The sequence below is a fragment of the Dermacentor variabilis genome, chromosome 1, assembly GCF_050947875.1.
Source record: "Dermacentor variabilis isolate Ectoservices chromosome 1, ASM5094787v1, whole genome shotgun sequence".
Classification (NCBI taxonomy): domain Eukaryota; kingdom Metazoa; phylum Arthropoda; class Arachnida; order Ixodida; family Ixodidae; genus Dermacentor; species Dermacentor variabilis.
The window spans coordinates 169,778,255-169,798,572 of NC_134568.1; the positions used below are offsets into that span (position 1 = coordinate 169,778,255).

General features: G+C 43.4%; 1 protein-coding gene across 7 annotated transcripts in view; it reads left to right on the plus strand.

Moving 5' to 3' along the window:
- The first annotated feature begins 5,410 nt into the window (after positions 1–5,410).
- The window catches only part of PH4alphaEFB (prolyl 4-hydroxylase subunit alpha-1), a 117,212-nt gene continuing 102,304 nt past the window's right edge, over positions 5,411–20,318 (plus strand). For 3 of the 7 annotated variants that reach the window (XM_075699319.1, XM_075699333.1, XM_075699366.1), the window contains exons 1-3: positions 5,411–5,488; positions 19,152–19,355; positions 20,132–20,283. In XM_075699319.1, the coding sequence (XP_075555434.1) occupies positions 5,415–5,488; positions 19,152–19,355; positions 20,132–20,283 (430 nt within the window). In that variant the 5' untranslated portion in view covers positions 5,411–5,414. Of the gene's footprint in view, positions 6,078–9,364; positions 9,452–14,850; positions 15,107–19,151; positions 19,356–20,131; positions 20,284–20,318 lie in introns of those variants that run through there. The other 4 variants (XM_075699343.1, XM_075699351.1, XM_075699324.1 and 1 more) reach the window with 4 other exon arrangements.

Consider the following 20,318-nt stretch of genomic DNA (forward strand, 5'->3'; position numbering starts at 1 on the left):
CTTTAACATCATATACGTGACACCATCTGGGCCTGCGGTTGTCTTTGTACGGCATGACGAAAGAGCACATTTCAATTCATTTAGACTAAACTCAGTCAAGTTGAGGATGTTGTGACATAAAGCACGCACGAACTTTCTGTTCTGCTAGTATTGTAGAACTTTTAAATTGTAGGCAAGTAAACGGAATTCCTGGTCTGGATATAAGTTGACAGGATTCGTCAGCAACAGATGTTTCCGGAGTGCTTCGAGCTACGGCAAGGGCTCGGAAGGGATGGCTCTGGGTAACTGGACCACTAAAAGATCGGACAACTGACCATATTCTGGGAACTGGAGTAAACGGAGACAACGACGCGCAGTATTCTCGCCACCTTCTCGTATCTAATTTTTGTAAGCGTCTGCGCGAAGTTGACCGAACTTTCTGTGCCATCTTGTAGTCATCTAGCTTTCCACTGCGGCGGTAAGCCCGTTCTGTGCGTCTTCTAATTGTTCTTAGACATTCATATTCCCCGTAGACTGCAGCGTATTCATTTGGAACAGTGACTTGTTTTGTGCAGATCTCGTAAGACTCACACAATATATTTGCAAAACTTTGAAAGCTCGGATTTTCACCCAATGATTTACTTAAATGGTGACGAAACTTTGCCAATTAGTATATTTTGAGTAGCGCCGGGTACCCTCACTCCGTATGTGGCGATGTTTTACCAGGATCGGAAAATGATCACTACCCTGCGTTTCTATGTACGTTGACCATTCAACGCCATCAAGAAGGTCTTGTGAGCAGAGCGTAACATCTATACAGCTTGAGTAACGAAACCCCCGCAAGAAAGTTGGAGAGCTGTCATTTAACACGATCAGATTACTTTTTTCTGCGGCAGACTCTACGATGCTTCCGCGGGAATCGTTATATTCACTGTCCCAGATGACGCTACGTGCGTTGAAATCCCCACAAACCAGCACATGTGAGTTTGCGATACCAAACACATTCACCAAGCTGTCAACTGATATTTTGCTAGCACATTGTAGATGAAGACTGATCACTGTGACGCTTGTATTTCTAAAAGATATCTTGCATGCTACGAAATCCGGTATATTTAAATCGCTCGACTGTATTAAATAGGACGGCAGGTCCTTTCTCACGCATAACATCGCTCTGCTACTTCCAGCAATGCGTGATGATTTATATATAACATAGTTTGAAAGACGGAAGTCACCTCTTACGCCTACCTCCTGTATACATAAAACGGGAAAGTTATGTTGAGCTAGTAGTTTGCGAAAATCCGCTGACTTATTTCGAAGGCTATTAGCATTCCACTGAAATACGAAAACATTGTCGTAACGATTATTCATTGTAAGCCTGCCGTGGAGCTGTTGGTGGTTGTGGAAGCACCAACGATTCCATAGAAAGCAGTGCTTTTACTTCTGATAGGTTGTTTTCTTGTGGAATGGCACTTAGAATTACACGCAGAGCTGTGAATAGCATGGGCAGGATCATCTGTGCTACAGGTAAAGACGCGTATTCACCAAACGACGCTGAAGCTCCATGCGTGCTCGAAGCAGGTCGCTGAAGAGTTGACTAAGATGGTCGCTGGGATGACTGGTGTGGTTGAGGCGAATGCTGAGGCAGTCGCGCAGACGTTAGATGAGGTTGCTGTGTCAATGGCTGAGGGCGTTGCTGAGAAGGTGATTATCATTCTCTGAAGGGGGATCATGCCGCTCGCTGCCAGAAGGTTGTCGACCTGAGTGTTTCAGAGCTGCAGAATAGCTCATATGGACCCCTTGCTCTTTTTTCTTTGCTAGGAGTTGAAGGCGCGCATCTTACAGCATCAAGGTTGGGTGGGGGCGCATTACGAGGAGGCAGCCTTCCGTATTTTAACTCATGTCTGCGTAACCTTGAGGCAGCTCTGCTCTGAGGGCACCCGGAGTAGGAAGCTGTATGGTTTCCACCACAGTTGGCACACTTTGGCTGACACACAGACTCGCACTCTGAATGGTTGTGGTCTTCAGAGCATATCTTGCAGCGACTCTGACTGCGGCAGTTCCTCGATAGATGTCCAAATCTCTAGCAGTTGTAGCATCTTAGAGCAGGGCCATGATATTCTTCTACGGGGTGACTCGTGAAACTACGGGGTGACTCGTTGCGGCATTGGTTTGTCTTCTCTGAAATGGAGGATGACGGTTATCAGAGAGCGTGATTCTACCGCTCCGTATTCGTGGCGATTGTAGCGCGCCTGACCACGGGCTGATGTCACTCCAAAATCCTTCAGGAAGTCAACCAGTTGTTCTTCTGTATACTCATCTGGCACATGGCGTATCTTGCCAACATTCTTGGTATAAGACGACGGAATGAATGGCTTGACTTCCAAACCAGCCACTTCGCTCATCGAGAGTAGATGTCTTGCAGATGAGACTGAAGTAACGTTGACAGAGAAACTTCCATCTCTATTCACGCGGAAAGACCGCACTTTTTCTTTTGCCGCGGAGACAATTTCCGACGCAGCTCAGTTTGGATTCACTTGCCAGAAGTTGCGTCCTTCCTGTGAGGGTAGAAAAACAACTGGAATTCCCTCAGGCCGCTTATTTTTATACGTTACCAAAGAGAACGGCGTTTCATCGCAGTCTATGTCTTCATCTTCACTTAGATCATAGGTAGATGTTTTGTCGTCGTCATCCCGTGGTTTCTTGGCTTCACTGTCGCTTTTCTCAGCCATATTCACTGAAGGTGCGCTGGAAGGTAGGGCGGCGTTGAAAACTAGCGTCGGCGGCTTGATGACATTGGGCGCTTGTTGTGGCACTTCCGAGTGCGGCACCGAATGCAGCCTTCATTTGACGTACTTTGGGATGCGGTGGACTGTATTCCTGGCCTGTCTACTGGTACTTCAGCTTTTGCATGACAAAAATATTTGGTCGCTTTATTGGGCCGCTTGGATGGATTTTCAAGAGCCATGCAGTTCCTTTTCATCATTGCCCACAAGCCATGTCACAAAACCAGGCCAAGCTTACTTTGTTAATGGTATGTAACTTGCAGCAGGCTTGCTGCACTGTAAGGGCCTATTCTGAGGAACGTCCCAATTATGGTAATTTATAATCAATATGGACGCCCTGTGGATATCCTAAATCCACAACCAAATGTCCAGCAAGCGTCCTTTGGACGATTGGTAAAATGTCCCAGAAGCGTCCTACATCCTGACAAAAATGTCCTTAGGATGTACTCGGGATTATGCAATAAGAATAATCCGTATTTAAACATCACTTGGACGTCCGAATATCCCATTATGACGCTCGTGGGACGTTTCTATGAACGACAATCCCAGGGACGTTCGAGTGTCCCGTTTTGGATTTCTGCTGGACATCTGTAGGACGTTGCTGCTTCAATGGTTATCTTCAAAGATCCTGTGGACGTCCGAATATTTGATTTTGATGTACGGTGGACGTTCGTTGGATGTGCAATTCTCTTGCGTCGGACGATCCTATGGACATCCGTAGTACATCATTGGGACTTCTAGGGATGTCCGACGGACGTCAAAATATCCTTTGTAGGAAGTCCTTTGGACTTTCACTGGAGATCTGTGGTCCAATGGGATATATACATCCTTCTAGCCCCCTCTCCATCCTCACCATGTACATCATAAACAGCGGTGGGGATAAAGAGCACCCCTGCCTCAGTCCCTTGTTGATACGAACTTTCTCCTCGCTCCTCATCCCTTCCCATTCAACGCAAACGGTATTTTCTAGGTAAATCTCTCAAAAGCTGCAGACAATCGTCACCTGAGCCTTCCCCTTTCAGTATACCCCACAAAATGATGTGGTTTACATTGTCATAGGCTCCTGTAATGTCTAAAAAGGCCACATATAACGGTCTCTTTTCTACGTTTGATATTTCAATACACTGAGTAAGAACAAATAAGTTTTCATCTAAACGCCTACCTATTCTGAAGCCCTCCTGAAGTTCTCCCAATATGCCATTATTCTCTGTCCATGCTTGCAGCTAAATTTAATTTGATTGCCTGCATTGCTAGCCCGTATATTACCGATGTAATGGTCAACGGTCTATACGAGTGAATTCTATCTTTCCCCCACTTACCTTTATAAATTAAATTCATTCTACTTTGTCGCCAGCTGTCGGGTATTCGTCTATCTTTTAAAGTTTTTTCCACTGTTTTCACCAGAGCTTCCTTACTTTTTGGTCCTAGTTCTTTAATCAACCTAACGGGAACCTCGATCGTCTAGCCCTGTGGCTGTGCGCTTAGGAATTTTCTCTTCGGCTTTCTTCCAGTTGAAATTTGTCAGCACCAGCTCTTTTTCCACCTGGGTCTCTTTCATGCACTTTTTTTCTTCTAATACAACCTCGTCATTGCCTTGGAAAGATTCGGCTGTTATTTTTCGGATGTAATCTATTGCCGCTTCTCCTTCCAGTCTGTCTCCATCTTCATCTAGGATATGTTGTTGTATTGTTGTCGTCTTCCTGCCTAATAATTTCATGTGGTTCCAAAATATTCTAGGTGCGGCCTTCTTTTTCTCACGTATTTCTGACAACCAAAGTTCACTTTCACCTTTTATTTTTGCTTGCACCAGTATTTGAACCATAGACTTTTTGTCTCGGTATATTTCCCATTTACTGGCTACCTCATCCTGCGGTAACTGCGCCTTCTTTGCCTGCCTGTGCTCTCGGGATTTCTGTCGTTCGGCGATCGCTTCTCGCATCTCCCTGTTCCACCAGCTTTTCGGTTTCTTTTTCTCTTCCCATCGAACATGTTGTTTCTCTTTCCGTATTTCTGTCGTTATTACACTTAGAAGCTCACTATATTCCCACTCTTTATTTGGCCATTTGCCAAGTTCTTCCTCGACTCTAGAGGCTATATTTGTTAATTGTTCAGGGTTAAAATTTGGACTGGCCATTTTGCACTCATCCTGGCTCTTTTTCCCACCTACATATGCCATTTTCAAAATGATGCGTTTGTGGTCACTCCCTATGCCTATATACCCTTCCTCATCAATGACAATTTCTCTCAACTTATCAATAACTCCTTCTGTCATCAGACAGTAATCAATGGTTGCCGGTTTCCCACTTCCCATGTGATCTGCCCTTCACACTTAGGCTATGGCACATGACACCATACTTAAGCCCTGTATTCACAAAGGTTCCCGTTGTTGTCGGTATAGCCATTTAAATCCTGCATGTGGGCATTCATGTCACCTAATAGGATAATTTCAGCACCATTCCCGAGACCCTTAATATCAGCGTTTATGCATTCCACTAACTATTCTTCTCTGTGCAATTATTTCCGGTCCACAAATACGGAACGCCCAGCCAAGTTTTTTTCCCACTCATTGTACCGATAACGAAGCGAGCGCCATCGCTTGGCAGTATACCGCACTCTCGCGCGATGCCGCAGTTCCCTAGCAGCGCGGTTGCCATGAAAATCAATCGCAGCGGCGCAGGGCGGCCCATCCCACAGCGAATAGGAGCGGGCGCCGGCACTGTGGCGCTGTGCGTAAGCGTAGGCCTCTCGCTGCCGCTTTTCTATCGTTTTGTCTCTACTAAAAATCAAGTGCTGTGAGAGTGTACTGCCAAATTGTGCGTGTAGTCGCCTCCAAACGTACTGTCTTCATTATTTGTGCAGTGTGCGCGTGTAAGTATAGTTACGACTGCTTTTCTGCACGAATACAGCCACGTCTTAAAGAAAGAGGAGCTCCCACTTGTGGCCTTGACAACTGATGGAAATGTGAAGCCCAAGAGACTGAGATAATCTGCGCCGTGGAGATGCTCTTAGTTGCCTTTTTGTGCAATTCTTCGGAAAGTGTGACGTGCCATGTGGGAACATTGAGATTTTGTAGACGCTGGCTTTGGGAGGTCGTACTATCGCGATGAGAAAGCTTGTGTCACAGAAATGCAGGATACGCGCTGGCTCTTCGCTGCGTTGAAAGAGAAACGGCAGTAAGGAGGCCATTTAGCTCGGAGGCGACAGCACGTCCGCTCCTGCGTTCTGTACATTCCTCGGTAATGTAGAAGCTACCATTTCGGCGGTTGGCGCCTCGTTTGCACCTTAATTCGACCCTCGGCTGACAGTAGTGCCTGCGTGAGTTCATCAGTTTGATCGCGTCCGTTGTTTTAATCATGACACGAATGACGAGCAGCGAATTCTTGTGGATGGAGATTTTGGTAGAGTGTTAGAAATTACATTTCTTGCACAAAAGGGAAATTTGACGCACCACATTTAAAAAAGGGCAAGGTTCTGAGTGGTGTTGTAGAAGTCGCGGGGTGCTTTTTTAGTTGCTGGGTGCCTTTCTCGTCGCGACGATATATTGAAGTGTTTACAAGTACTGCTCGAGCAGGGTACATGTAACTGCCAAACGGAGGCCTCAGGAAAACACCTGAGATTATATACGCTGTGTGGAAAGGTATGTCGCACGTATCTGCTTTGCTTCAGTCCGTTTCGCTAACTCTGTGGCTCACGCCTACTCATTTTTGCACATGTTTTTTCAGAAGGACGTTTATTTAACTCAAAGCGGATAATTAAAAATGCTTTCAAATAATCACAGAGAGCAGCATACGAAAAGCCTGGCACGAGCGCAGATGCCCCTCAAGGAGAGCAGGCCCGGTCTCTACTACGGACTCTACTACTCCCCCGGAAAAATCAGTGATGTTATATTGAAGGTAGAGCGCCGTAAGGCGCGCAATAGGTATAATCCGGCATGACTGAGTCAGCACAAGCGCCGCAGGCACGAGAAAGTTTGTTCGGCGTAAACCCAGCAACCCAAAAAGCGCCCCGCGACTTCTACAACACTAGTCAGAACTTTGCCAAAAGAAGTACTGGAGTCAATTACGTAATAAATGTGCGTTTGATGTTTGAGCAGTATTATATAACAATTGTAAAGGACAGCATTCCGTGCACAAAGGCTCAAGCCCCAATCCCAATTTGGATCCTGACTAATGGCATCAAAACGCAAATAAAATGCCTGCATCACGCAGTTTGCAAAAAGTTTAAGAATATTGTCATGCATACCAGAAGTCAGTGTTAGTGTTTTCATATGGCATCGGACGCATTCCATGGCTTGTGAAATTGACATTGGCCTGAAAACAAGAGGCTGTAAAGAGTATGATGCGATTTCTCCACTATGATAAGATTTTTTGGTGGAGCTCCCATGAGCTGTAGGATGGCCTAAGTAATGCGGTGCTAATGCTAAGGTTTATGATGTTTATTATTATTTCACTGCATGCTTGGAAGAAGTATTCAAGCTATTAAACTGGGAAGGCTTAGAAGTGAGGATCAACGGCAAATATCTCGGCAACCTTTGATTTGCAGATGACATTGTCCTTAGAAGAACTTGATGTTGGGCGAGTTGGTGCATATCAGCAAACAATTTTATAACTGCGCGAACGACCAAAGAGAAAGCACACAGGGACTGCTCCTGTCCTTGTGTGCTTTCTCAGTGGTAGTTTGTTCGCGCAGTTATAAAACTTTTTGACATTGTCCTATTCAGCAACACTGGGGACAAATTGCAACATATGATTGAGAACCTAAACAGAGAAAGTGTAAGAGTGGGGTTGAAGATTAATATGGAAGACAAAGATAATGTTCAATAGCCTGACAAGGGAACAACAGCTCAGGATCGCCAGCCAGCCTCAAGAGCCTGTGAAGGAGTACGCTTACCTAGGTCAATTACTCACAGGGGACCCTGATCATGAGAAGGAAATTTACAGAAGAATAAAAATGGGTTGGAGCGCATATGGCAGACATTCTCAGATCCTGACTGGAAGCTTACCATTATCATTGAAAAGAAAGGTGTACAGTTAGTTCATTTTTTCTGTGCTAACATATGGGGCAAAAACTTGAAGGTTGACAAAGAAGCTCGAGAACAAGTTAAGGACCACGCAAAGAGTGATGGAACGAAAAATGTTAGGAGTAACGTTAAGAGACAGGAAGAGAGCGGCGTGGATCAGAGAGCAAACGGGAATAGCCAATATTCTAATTGACATTAAGAGAGAAAAATGGAGCTGAATAAGTCATGTAATACATAAGATAGATAACTGGTGGACCATTAGAGTTACAGAATGGGTGCCAACAGAAGCAAGCGCAATCCAGGACGGCAGAAACTAGGTGGGGTGATGAAATTAGGAAATTTGCAGGCGCAAGTAGGAATTGGTTGCCGCAGGACAGGGTTAATTGGAGATCACAAGGAGAGGCCTTCGTCCTGCAGTGGACATAAACGTAGGCTGATTATTATTATTATTATTACCAAGAAATTGCTAAATCCGAGTTGTTGATCACCCGATAGAGAGGGTAAGACAACATTGGTTATCAGCATCGTAACACCCACGTGTGGAAGGATACCATTATTGTTGGCATGGACGGAAGATTGTTGCCCTCATCCATGCACTATTGTTTCATGTATTCCTTAATGCATATAATTTTAAATCAAATGTAAAGGTACTTAGATCATGGGTCACAAATGTTATGTTCCAAGGCATTTAATTACCTGCTGGTCTTTGTATGCACTGTTTTGCGTTAAGATCATAGTTTCTTCATGCCATAAGAAAAAAAGAACATACGAACACAGGTAAGAATTTGCCTTGCAGCGTACTAGGGTGGAAGCCTAGGCAAGTTGGTAATAGTACATGGCAGTGTTTTGTGCAGTGCGTGAATCACTTTAGGAAAAATACAGGAGAGGAAGAGCGCTGACTTCCACCTGATTTTTATTTTAGTGGAGAGCAGTATATACACGTAGGTGTCTAAAAAATAAAATCAAGAATAGCAAAGACGAGTCAATTTGCTTGCAGCACGTGCCCATAATTGCCCCTCCACCTGACCAAGTAATCACGCGATAGTGCGTTAGAAGGGGTGCTTACGCCGCAGTCACCAAGCTTACAAATAGCTTCGCTTCTATTATTTCATGTTTTAACTGGGACCTGTGCCTTGCCAGTCCAGCACACTGATCAAGAAGGGAGATGCAGCCACAATCGCGGCAGTGAATGCTGAGACGGCCCTGCACCACACTTATGCACATTATTTCGGTGCTCACGCAGCCTGTCATTGAGACATCTGCTGGTCTACCTGACATACCTTTTTCCACATGTCAGTGGAATTGAATAAGTGACCCCTACTGCACATGACAGAATAAAAAGACATGTTAGTGTAAGGTGCGTTAACTTGTTTGCACAGTTTTTACAGCGTCATAGGTGCCGAAAAAACCAATCTCACACTGGCACACTGACCAATCTTTTTTAGCTTGTGTGAAATGTGTACATAGTGTAGTACGACTACCCGGCTCTTTACAGAGCTATCACGCTTTTTAGACTTGTCCCATCGCTTGACAACCTTTAGCAACTTCTTGGTCACCGCAGAAAGCAAGTGGTTTGGGTAGCCAGCGTCTACCAGACGCCCCACCTGTTGTGCGAGGCTGCAATGCATTGTGGAGGGCAGAACCTCTTGAGGGCGTCGGCAAAGCAAAGGTTGGTGATGCCCCTCATAACTAACTTCGAGTGGGCCGACTTGAAAGATAAAAGTGGTTTACCACTTCTTGGCTCATACATCCCGCAAACATGAGTAGGTGACATAGAAAGCCTCAAGTCAAGAAATCGTTGAATGTCATCAACAGGCAATTCATATGTCGGCTCTAGCAGCTGCAAGCAGTCACGAAAAACAGCCACAATGTCGAAATAAATTTTCTGAAATTTTGCATTGTCACATCAACAAGTACCAAAAAGCTGTTGACGTAATGACATACCTTGAAAATTACGGAGTTATCAAGTTTGTTTAACAAGGTGCAATCATGACGAGCAAGAAAAATGTCACTGAGAAGGGGTGCTAAACAGGATCCAATACAAATTCCACTTTCTTTTTATGTAGTTCCTGTCATTCCATGACAAAAAGGTAGCTTTAAAATAAGAACTGTGTAGTTCTAGCAGGCTTGGACGATTTGGTAATAGTACATGGCGGTGTTTCGCGTAGCACGTGAATGGCTCTGTATTTTTCATAAAGCCATCCATGCGCTGCACAAAATGCCGCCATGTCTTGTAGTAAAAGTTTTTTTTAGCTTTGGAAACTACTGCACGACTTTCACTTTGTGAATATGTTAGTTCAGGCAAGCACAGTCACTTTTTTTTTGTTTAATCAGTAATGAAAGCCTGTGAGGGAAGGCCGCAGCACGAGTTTAAAGGAAGCATTGACACCCTTTTCTGTACTGAGGATGTGGCTCACTTGAGGTTGGTTTTAGCCTGGGACCAGCATCAGGAAAAAAGGTTGCACATTTTGAAACTGCAGTTGGTAGAGATCACCATGTGAAGCAATAATGGTCTGTAAGCTAATTGGCCCCTTATCTGAACATGAAAAGTGCAAACAGCTCACCTTGAATTTTGTGTTGTGCACCACCCGCTGCAAAAGTGTCACAAAGAAAGTGTGGAGGCATACCTCGTATCAGCTCTTTAAAGTATTGTTGGGCATGTCTCTTCAAGCCAAGGCTGATTTGATACTGGAGGCTTGTTAACTTTCCATGCCAAGCAAATTCCCGAATGAGATTATTTGACATCATTGAACCTTATCATGTTGGCCAAGTGCGCCATGGAGACTTCCTTCATTGAATCCGGACTCTTCTGCCTTGCCGGTACATTGCAGGACTTTAAAAAAATGTTCAGAGTGCAGTTTAAAAAGGATTATTCTCGCTCATATCTGTGCCAAGCTTTGTTCCGCGCAGTGCATGACTGTCAAAAAAAGAATTTCTGCATGTGGGTGCATTTAGAAATAATATGGAGAGAGTTACATTCCATGTAGCTGCAAAATTAAAATGCGGTGTGGGACTTTTGTACCATTTGATTTGTATGCATAGCTGTCGATTTTCCATGTGTGACATGTGGGATGGTGTTCTTGCCTTTTTCATCCATTAGAAACAATGCATCATCACAGTGAAAACTGTTACAAAAAGCATAAAGCTTTGTAATCCAGAGGTGAAAGTGTCCAGTTTATCCATTTAAAGAAAAGTCTGTGCAGGTTGCTATCACTCAGCTTTGATGGCCACATAATACTATTTCTTTGTAGTGCAGTGGAGCACAGGAAGTCATGTATTCATTCATATAGATTTTACTAAAGAATAGACATGTTGACAGTTCAAGATGTGGCTCCCTTCATGTCTGAAATTTTACCTAAAATGTTTATCTGAACCAGCAGCAAGAGTAGTTGTGTCAAAGTGGCCCTCTCCCTCATGATAATAGTTTTGCATCTGGAAGTATGCATTTTTTGACTGCAACAACCAGTTTATGTATATCAGAGGCATGCATTTACAGGCATTACAGGCATTGTGACACCAAAGCTCTAGCCCATCACACAGGGTTAGACAAGGGTTAATGTATTTATTTTCATCGTTTGGTAATGGCAGTGACGATAGCTTTGCGATTAGTGTGATTTACATTGATTGGTTCGGTTATAACCTCGGACAGAATCTTCATCAAAGTTAAATCTATACACGACCATTCTTAAGGAGTTAAGTGACTTTCATTGGTGTGGCACTTCAAACCAAACTTTTCTAGCACAAACTGAGCGACCCATATCTTGTATGCTTTTGAATTGTCCCCTTTGAAGTCTCCAACGATGATCACAGGGGTAGTGTCATCATGACTAACCCTTGCAAAGTGCGTGGTCATGAACTTCTCGCACTTGGGTGTGCTTGGAGATATGTGCACAGTGGATATCATAATTCCGTCTTTGATTTGTACGGCATGGACATCCATCCCCACAATCGCTGCCATTGTCCTCTTGTGAGTCAAGAGGACAAATGTTCATACATTTTGTCCTTTGCATATATGGCAACACCTCCTGCTCATGAGTCCATGTGCTGTTCACAAATGACTTGAACCTTATGGAGCTATGAGCCTTTGCATATTTTGCTTGCATACGGGGCTATGAGCCATTGCTTCCGTGGGTATGAGCATTCATGGTAACAGTTTTCGACGTGCTGTTCTCTGTGTTGTATGCGGGATTAGAAAGAATGTAGGCACTGTTCGTTTCACTTTGTTAAGTGCTTGTAGCCTCTACCTTACGCGGCTATGAGCCATTGCTTTTTTGTTGGCACACATGAAAAATACACGGAACCCTAGCCATATACAGCTTCACTGTAATAAATGATGTCGAATTAGTCGTGTGGAAATTCGGATGGTGGAGTAAGTTTCATGAAAGTGAAAAAAATTATTCATCCTGCTGACATTAGCAAGAAGCTACAAAGGAAACCCATATGAGTTTCTCAGAAAGCTTTACAATTGAAGATAAATTGATCCTGATCTGAAGGATCAAACCTTGGAGCAATGCCCGTCTGGGGCAGTTGCTTTATCATCTGAGCTAACCAGGAAGTTAGCAGATTGCAGAGCAAGGCTGAATCGGTCGACAATTCAAGTCCAGATTCAATCCCCAGACCAGGATAAATTTTTTTAACTGTGAAACTTTCTTTCATAGAAACCTGTATGGGCTTCTTTTGTTGCTGTGTGTTGCTTTCAGGTGGATGACAATATTCCCTTTTATCAAGCAACAGATGATGCACTTTTGTTGAAATCTTATCATTAGTGATTACCCTATAGTAAATACCATATATACTTGTGTAAGGGCCGCACTTTTTTTCTATAATCTTGGCTGGGTGCGGCCATTACGTGTATCAGGCTGATGATGGCCCGCTAAAGGTTCACACTGCCTCTGCAATTGTAGCAGAGGGTAAGAGAGGCGCAAAGAACATAGCGCTGCAGTAAACGACCTCAGATGCCATCCCTTCGTCCCTGACCAGCACTGACCCAAACAGTGCTCCCTTCCCCAGAGGCAAAATGCCACCGATCTAACTGGAAGCACTGTCAACCACGGTGTAAGAATATTATGAGAGGTGTGCGAATGGCAGCGCCTCACCGTGCTGAATGCGCATCAACAACTTGTGCATGTTTTGGCCATCCTCCGAAGGGCAGCGCTATGTGTTCAGGGCCGCCAGCCCGTTCTAAAGGGTGAAGCCACATGGACATCACACCATCGTTTGCATTCGTCGCATGCATTTGCAAGTACTTCTGTGCTTTGTGCTGGTCTGCGTGTGTTGCTTTTGCATGGTTTCCTGCGATATGAATTGTTTTGTGAACCTGTTCACCGGTTTCTTTTTCAGCATGACAATTGAAACGTGCGTGAACGAGACTAAACGAAACAAGCGCAAGCAGCGCAAGCGAGAGCAGACGATAGTACGAAATGAGCAGTCGGGCATGCACCAGTTTTCCACGCACACGTCACTGAAGGGACTACTTTCATTGGTCTCCACTGTTCGCGGCTCGCATCTGTCATCCCCGCTCCGCATTCGTTCGTGCATCTTTCACTGTGCTCGTTCGTTGATAGCACCACATGAGCGCACCACCTTTCGGAAACTGCTTGAAGCGCATGCTAAACTAGTATGCTGGGCGGGCGCCATTCGCACACCTCATAATATTCCTACACCATGCTGTCAACACAGCCGAGACATCGCACCTCACAAAGAAATAATGGCGCAGCGGCGCCAGCTTGAGCACCTTTGATGGAAAAACAGCTTGCATCATCTAGTGGTAATGGAACTGACTTTGCCTTCTGGCGGGACGTTTTGAATTTTTTTCCAAAATTTTGCCCTCCAAAGTGGGGGTGTGGCCCTTACATGAAGGCAGCCTTGTACGACTATATACGGTACAGTTAGTATTTGTCAGCTTGAAGTTGTGAGTAGATTGCGAGTAAAAGCCCATCAGTCACATGGTGACAATCTGTTCTGCAAAGTATAGAACCTCGTTCATACGTTTCAAGGAGGAAGCATAATAACCGGGAAAACGTACGATCCAAATAAAAAAATATATATAACTGAAACAAATTGACAGACTCAACTGTTGTTAACATCTACAAAATGCGAAGCGTCGCGCGGATCGTTGCGGCACGAGGCGCCGACACTCGTGGAGCTGGTGCTGCTGCGGTAGAGATGGGTAGGGTATGCTTTCAAAGCTTCGTATTTCTTTGGTAGAAGAACGTACATTAATGACATAAGCAGTTATATATGTGCTTTTAGTTAATTTATAGAGGTAATGCTCTTGTCATGACAGCTTGCAAAGTTAGGAATTTATTTGTTGATCATATTGGTTGTATGTGCCCATGCAATGAATATAACCTGTGCACGAAACTGTACTTTTCCTTTTTCTCACTGAACCAAGTATAACATTGCAAAGTGTAACCAGAAATGCAAGCAAGCAGTTCAGTGGCAGCTCAAATGTTCAACCTTGCACATTTGTGCTTTTTTTTACATCATTAACATGTATTCAAATGTCTTTACATCTTCGTGTTTCCTTGTTAGATAATTATTTACTTTATTGATACTGATTTATGCTCAGCTCGAGTCAGGAAAGTTGCTATTATAATAAACTCAGTGTAGCTGTGGTTATGTGACTTTGAAATGAGCTAATAAATGCTATACTTTCCCTTAATTACAGTATCAAAAGTGGCGCATGGGATAAGAGCAGAGGTTTTATTAAGAGGCATGTTAATTTCTTCCTTCCTTTTCCTTCCTTTCCTAATCTTCCTTTTGTAATTCAGGCATTTCTTCTTGGCGGAGCGTGTGCCGGTTCTGCTGGTCTACCGCTGCCCATTCTATGCCTGGATCCCGCATCAGCATGCCATTTCTCCCCGACCCGTTCTGCTGGCTCTTCTGTTTATCTACCCATCCGTCTTCTGTATCTATCAGCGTGGCGCGGCGATCAGTGACGTCACAACTTCCCGAAGCTATAAAGCCTGAACTTCAAGGCTCCTGGATCAGTGGGCATGGCAAAATGAAGTTGTCAACAACGCTGACCGTTCGTCTTTCTTTTGTAATTCAGGCATTTCTTCTTGGCGGAGCGTGTGCTGGTTCTGCTGGTCTAGCGCTGCCCATTCTATGCCTGGATCCTGCATCAGCATGCCATCTCTCCCCGACCCGTTCTGCTGGCTCTTCTGTTTATCTAGCCGTCCGTATCAGCGTGGCGCTGCGATCAGTGACGTCACAACTTCCCGAAGCTATAAAGCCTGAACTTCAATGCTCCTGGATCAGTGGGCATGGCGAAATGAAGTTGTCAACAACGCTTACCGTTCGTCTTCCTTTTGTAATTCAGGTTAGCTACTCGCATTCTTCTGTAAAATCTAGTAATAGATTTCTTGTAGTTGTGCCATGCCCAAGCGCTCTTATGCATATCATGTACGAATGTTTTCTTGTGTGCGAGCTCCTTGTTTGCGGAGACGTTGAGTCAAATCCTGGCCCTGATATCGAGAGCAAGTTAATTGATATCGCGGCAGGCCAGAATGCAACAATTCAAGCTATTGCAGAACTGAAATCCCAGTTGTCGGCATCACAGGCTGCTTTAGTTGCAGTCAGTGCCAGGGTAGTGGAACTTGATAAACTTCTGCAAGAAGTCAAAAAGTCTACAGACCAAATTAACGACATTAATAGTGCTATTGACTCGGTTCTGTCACTCAGCAGTCCGAGAAGTTGGTCAACCTTGAAGACCGCAGCCGTCGTTCCAACTTGGTTGTTTACGGCGTACCTGAGGCGCCCGATGAAACAGCAGATCAACTAAAAGATAAAATTGTAAATGAAATATTCGAACAGAAGCTTGGGGTGAAATGTTCGTCCGTTAGTAGAATTCATAGGCTTGGTCGTAGTCATAACAAAAATCGACCGACTATTTTGTACCTGCAGGATTACAATGAAAAGCAGTGCATTCTAAAAAATGCTAAGAAACTGAAAGGCACACATATCTTCATCGAGAATGATTATTCCCGTTGCACTCTGCGCAGGCGCCGGCTTCTGTATGAGAATGCAAGGGGAGATAGGGCAAATGAAAAGAAAGTCTATCTTGTCAATGATAAACTACGGATTGACAACGACACGTTTGTGTGGGACGAGTACAAAAACACACGTGTTAGGCTCCCTGCTAGACGCGTCAACGCGGATAGCAATTTACAACCACATGTTTCTCGGCCACAGCATTTGCGCCTCTTAAACGTAAAGGTACGAAGTATAATTCACAAAACTGCAGAACTAGAAACTATACTCCTTTGTCAGGACCCTCATATAGTAGTATTAACCGGAACATGGCTCCATGAAGAAATTAAAGACGAGGACTTGGTTCCTGGTTCTTACAATATATACAGAAGGGACCGAACTTCCCGTGGCGGTGGTGTGGCCGTTATTGTGAGCAAAAACACGTCTGTTTCGTTACTAGAACAAATTGATAACCATGAAAGTTTGTTCCTATAGATCAATTTATACGGGTTCTTGTTTAACCTTGTAGCAGTGTACCATCCGCCGTGTGCCACGTCGGATTTCCTAACCAAACTTCATGAACATATTGTTAAATATTGCAGAAAGACCATAATAGTGGCTGGCGATTTTAACCTTCCCAGCATAAATTGGAAGAAACTTTTGTCACCTACTCTGGCGGACCAAATTATTTTCGACACAATGTTAGCTTGCGATCTCGACCAAGCAGTTCACGTTCCAACACGGGTGCAGGGATCTGCGTCCTCTATTCTTGATCTGGTTTTTCACAGCAGATCTCTTCGAGACGTTGAAATAACTGTTGAGGAAGGCATATCAGATCATCGGCTTGTGTGCTTCACATGTTGAACAGATAGTTCAAACAATAACGCGCTTAAAAATTGCAAATCCGTCAAAAACTATACTAAAGCAAATGACGAGTCCGTTATCGATTACCTTGAACTAGCACTGGAAGACTTCTCTGGCGATGATGTTGACTACCTATGGCTAAAGCTGAAATCCATTTGCCACTTCTGTATTGATAACTTCATCCCTAGTAAAATAAAGAAGGTGCACCGAAAAAATCCTTGGATCAATTGAGATATAATCCACCTCGTTAGAAAAGTAAAAAGATTCCGAAGGCAAAAAAAATTTGGCCCAGTATTCGACGAGCTAAAACAAACACTCACTAAAAAAATTAGAGCAGGTAGGCAGTTTTATTGCTCCCACACGCTCACCCAATTTCTTAAGACTGACCCTGAAAAATTTTGGCGACATTTGAACTATAAGAAGAGGCAAGCTCTTGACCATCTAAAGATTGAGGGTCAGATAATTCAAAATAAGCAACACCAGGCATCCAAATTTAATCATTACTTCCATTCTATCTTGTCTGAATCTAACCAGTGCTCTCCGGTCATTGCTGAAGATGTGGAAAACGTAAATTCTGATTTTATAACACACGAGGGTATATTTTCTATGCTCTTAAACCTAAACACAAAAAAGACATGCGGTCCTGACGGCATTCCTAATGCTTTTCTTCGTCGCTATGCCGAGTGGCTTTCACATTTTCTTCTCATAATTTTCCGCTCGTCCATATCTTGTGGCATCGTTGCATCAGACTGGTGGGTCGCTCGTGTTGTGCCTGTATTTAAGAAAGGCGACCCTACATTACTATCAAACTATCGCCCTATATCACTGACGGTTACATCTTGCAAGCTTTTAGTGCATATTATCTTAAATTACATGACGGAATTTCTTGAAAAACGTGGTATTCTGTCCCTGCGCCAACACGGCTTTCGTAAGGGGCTGTCTACCACTACTCAGCTTCTCTCTAGCGTCTACGCTTTTGCCTCCGTTCTTGATAAAGCCGGCCAGGTTGATGTTATATTCCTCGATTTCAGCAAAGCCTTCAATAGGGTCTCTCATTTTGGATTGATAACAAAAATAAGCAACTATATGTTTCCACCTAACATTGTAAACTGGATCTGTGAATATTTGAGCATGCGCAGACAATTCGTCGATGTTGAGGGCCATTACTCTGGATGTCTCCCCGTAAATTCGGGAGTGTCGCAGGGAAGCGTGCTTGGACCGCTACTTTTCCTAGTATATATTAATGACATAACAGCATGCATAGATGATAGTGTGAGTATGAAATTGTTCGCGGACGACTGCTTACTTTACAAAGAGATTAAAGATGCCAATGATCAAGTGATCCTGAATAAAAGTCTTACTGCCATTTCTGACTGGTGCGACACCTGGGAAATGAAACTTAATGAAGAAAATACGTTTTTTGTGTGCATTACCAACAAAAAACACCCTCTAACATATCAATACACTATTACTCAATCCGCGGTCTCTGAAACAGACTCCTTTAAATATTTGGGTGTAACCATCAACAATCGTCTAACCTGGTCGCAACACATTGATAATGTTTGTGCGTCTGCTCGACGTAAACTCAGCCTACTGAGACACAAGCTGAAACATTCTCCTCCATCCGTGAAACAATTGGCATTCAACACACTCGTAAGGTCGCAACTAGAATATGCTTGCGTCATCTGGGACTCATTCATAAAAAAAAATATTAAAAAACTGGAAAACATAAACAGGCTTGCCGTCCACTACATATATAATTGTTATGGACGTTATGACTCCCCCTCTCAATTGATTAATGAAAATAATATTGCCACCCTAGAATCCCGAAGGAAGGTAGCACGCCTAACATTGCTTTTCCGCCTTTGGAAAAGGGAACTACAACTTGGTCATTCCCCCTGTCTCCAGCCGCTACCAGCTAGAGCTACCAGAAATTATCACCCCGACAAGATAACCCCTATTTTCGCGAGTACAAATTGCTTTAAATATTCCTTCTTTCCTAGAACAATAAATGATTGGAACTCTCTGCCGACCGATGTATTTCTGTCCAATAACATATTACATGCCATTGAAAAACTGCATTTCAAATAAACGTGTGACCGCTTGAGTACTTTCATGCGTGTTAGCATGAAAAAAAACAACCTGTGTAAACTGTGTAAAAACTGTGTAAACTCTTACTGTAAATATTTCTCTGCTTTCAATTCAATCCCTTGCATTGTATGCTTGTAGAATGTGTTTTTTATGTAATTGATATCATCCTTCAATGTACCTCATATGATTCAATGTATTTCATATTTCATATGCACTTCTTTTCTTTGAACGTATTTAATTGCATTGCTGTATGAACATATTCCCTCCCGCCTGGGTCACAAGTTGGCCTGCAGTATTCTGTAAATAATAAAATAAAAATAAATATTACTAGCTCAGTGGTGCATATACATGATATTTTTTAAACTTACTTTGAAATTGTTAGCTAACCTTATTCCCCCAATGCCTTCATTCTGCTAAACATTATATCTTTATCTCTTTAGGTGTGCAAAAATGGCCACTGTGCATCTATTCATGCACATGCTTGTTGCTGCGTGCTCTTTCACCATGCTGAGTACACAAGTTCAGGGTGAAGTTTTCACCGCTTTGGTTGACCTCGAGAATCTTCTGCACACAGAAGGTGCCATCGTCCAGACGCTTCAGCGTTACCTGGACGCTGAAGAAGATAGACTAGAAAAAATTAAAAAGTAAGTCACTTTTCATCTGTCCTCTCATGTCGAATGGCTTTTTTCTTTGCTCTCTCTCTCTCTCTCTCTCTCTCTCTCTCTCTCTCTCTCTCTCTCTCTCTCTCTCTCTCTCTCTCTCCGGGCAGAAAAATGGGTAATAAAAGGAAACAGCAAATAAGTTTCATGAGGCCTCCTAGAAAATTATTATATGCCACTTGTTATATAATGTCTAGAAGGCTGATGTCTGCTTTCGCACTAAGCTTTTTTTATTGTCTCTCGCTGAACTTTTTTTGTCTATGATGAACCACAGGATGGCTTTTACACTTTTTTTTTAGATGTGTGTTTGACAGCACCCACAACTTTATTCTTACATGATTCAGAGATAATATTTGTAGGCAGGTAACTTTGAATGCATTATTTGTTACAGCACTTGACCTGAGAAGTTAAAACTGCATGAATCTCTGTGCATCAGAGCTCAGTAAAAATTCCTGTGAATCAATATACACATCACATTTCTCTGTCTATATGTTCCATTGGAAGGGTTTTCAAATGGAAGAAGTTACATCTTGGTAAGTATGGCAGTATTAGAATTGTGGTTTATCATGTTTGCTATTTTGGTGTACTTGAATTCTTAAAACTTTTGTAGACTGAATTTTGTCACCCTAATAGCTGCCAATTTAACACAGTTGTATACTTTTGTGGTCATGTTTACAGCTTAAAACTATATTAGCCAGACAAGTTAGTTGGTCTTGTTCTATCTTCATCTCATTGATACGTCATATGATTTTTTTTTTTAGACTTAGGCAAGAATTCAGCCAGCTGCACAAGGCTGCCAGTAGAGATGGTGATGAGTTCGTCTCCAATCCTGTCAATGCATTCCTGCTTGTAAAGAAGCTCACTGCCGATTGGAAGACTGTCTCAAGACTTATGTTGAACACAGAAGGAAAGGGTGAGCAGAAATTTGATGCAACTATTGCAGGCAGC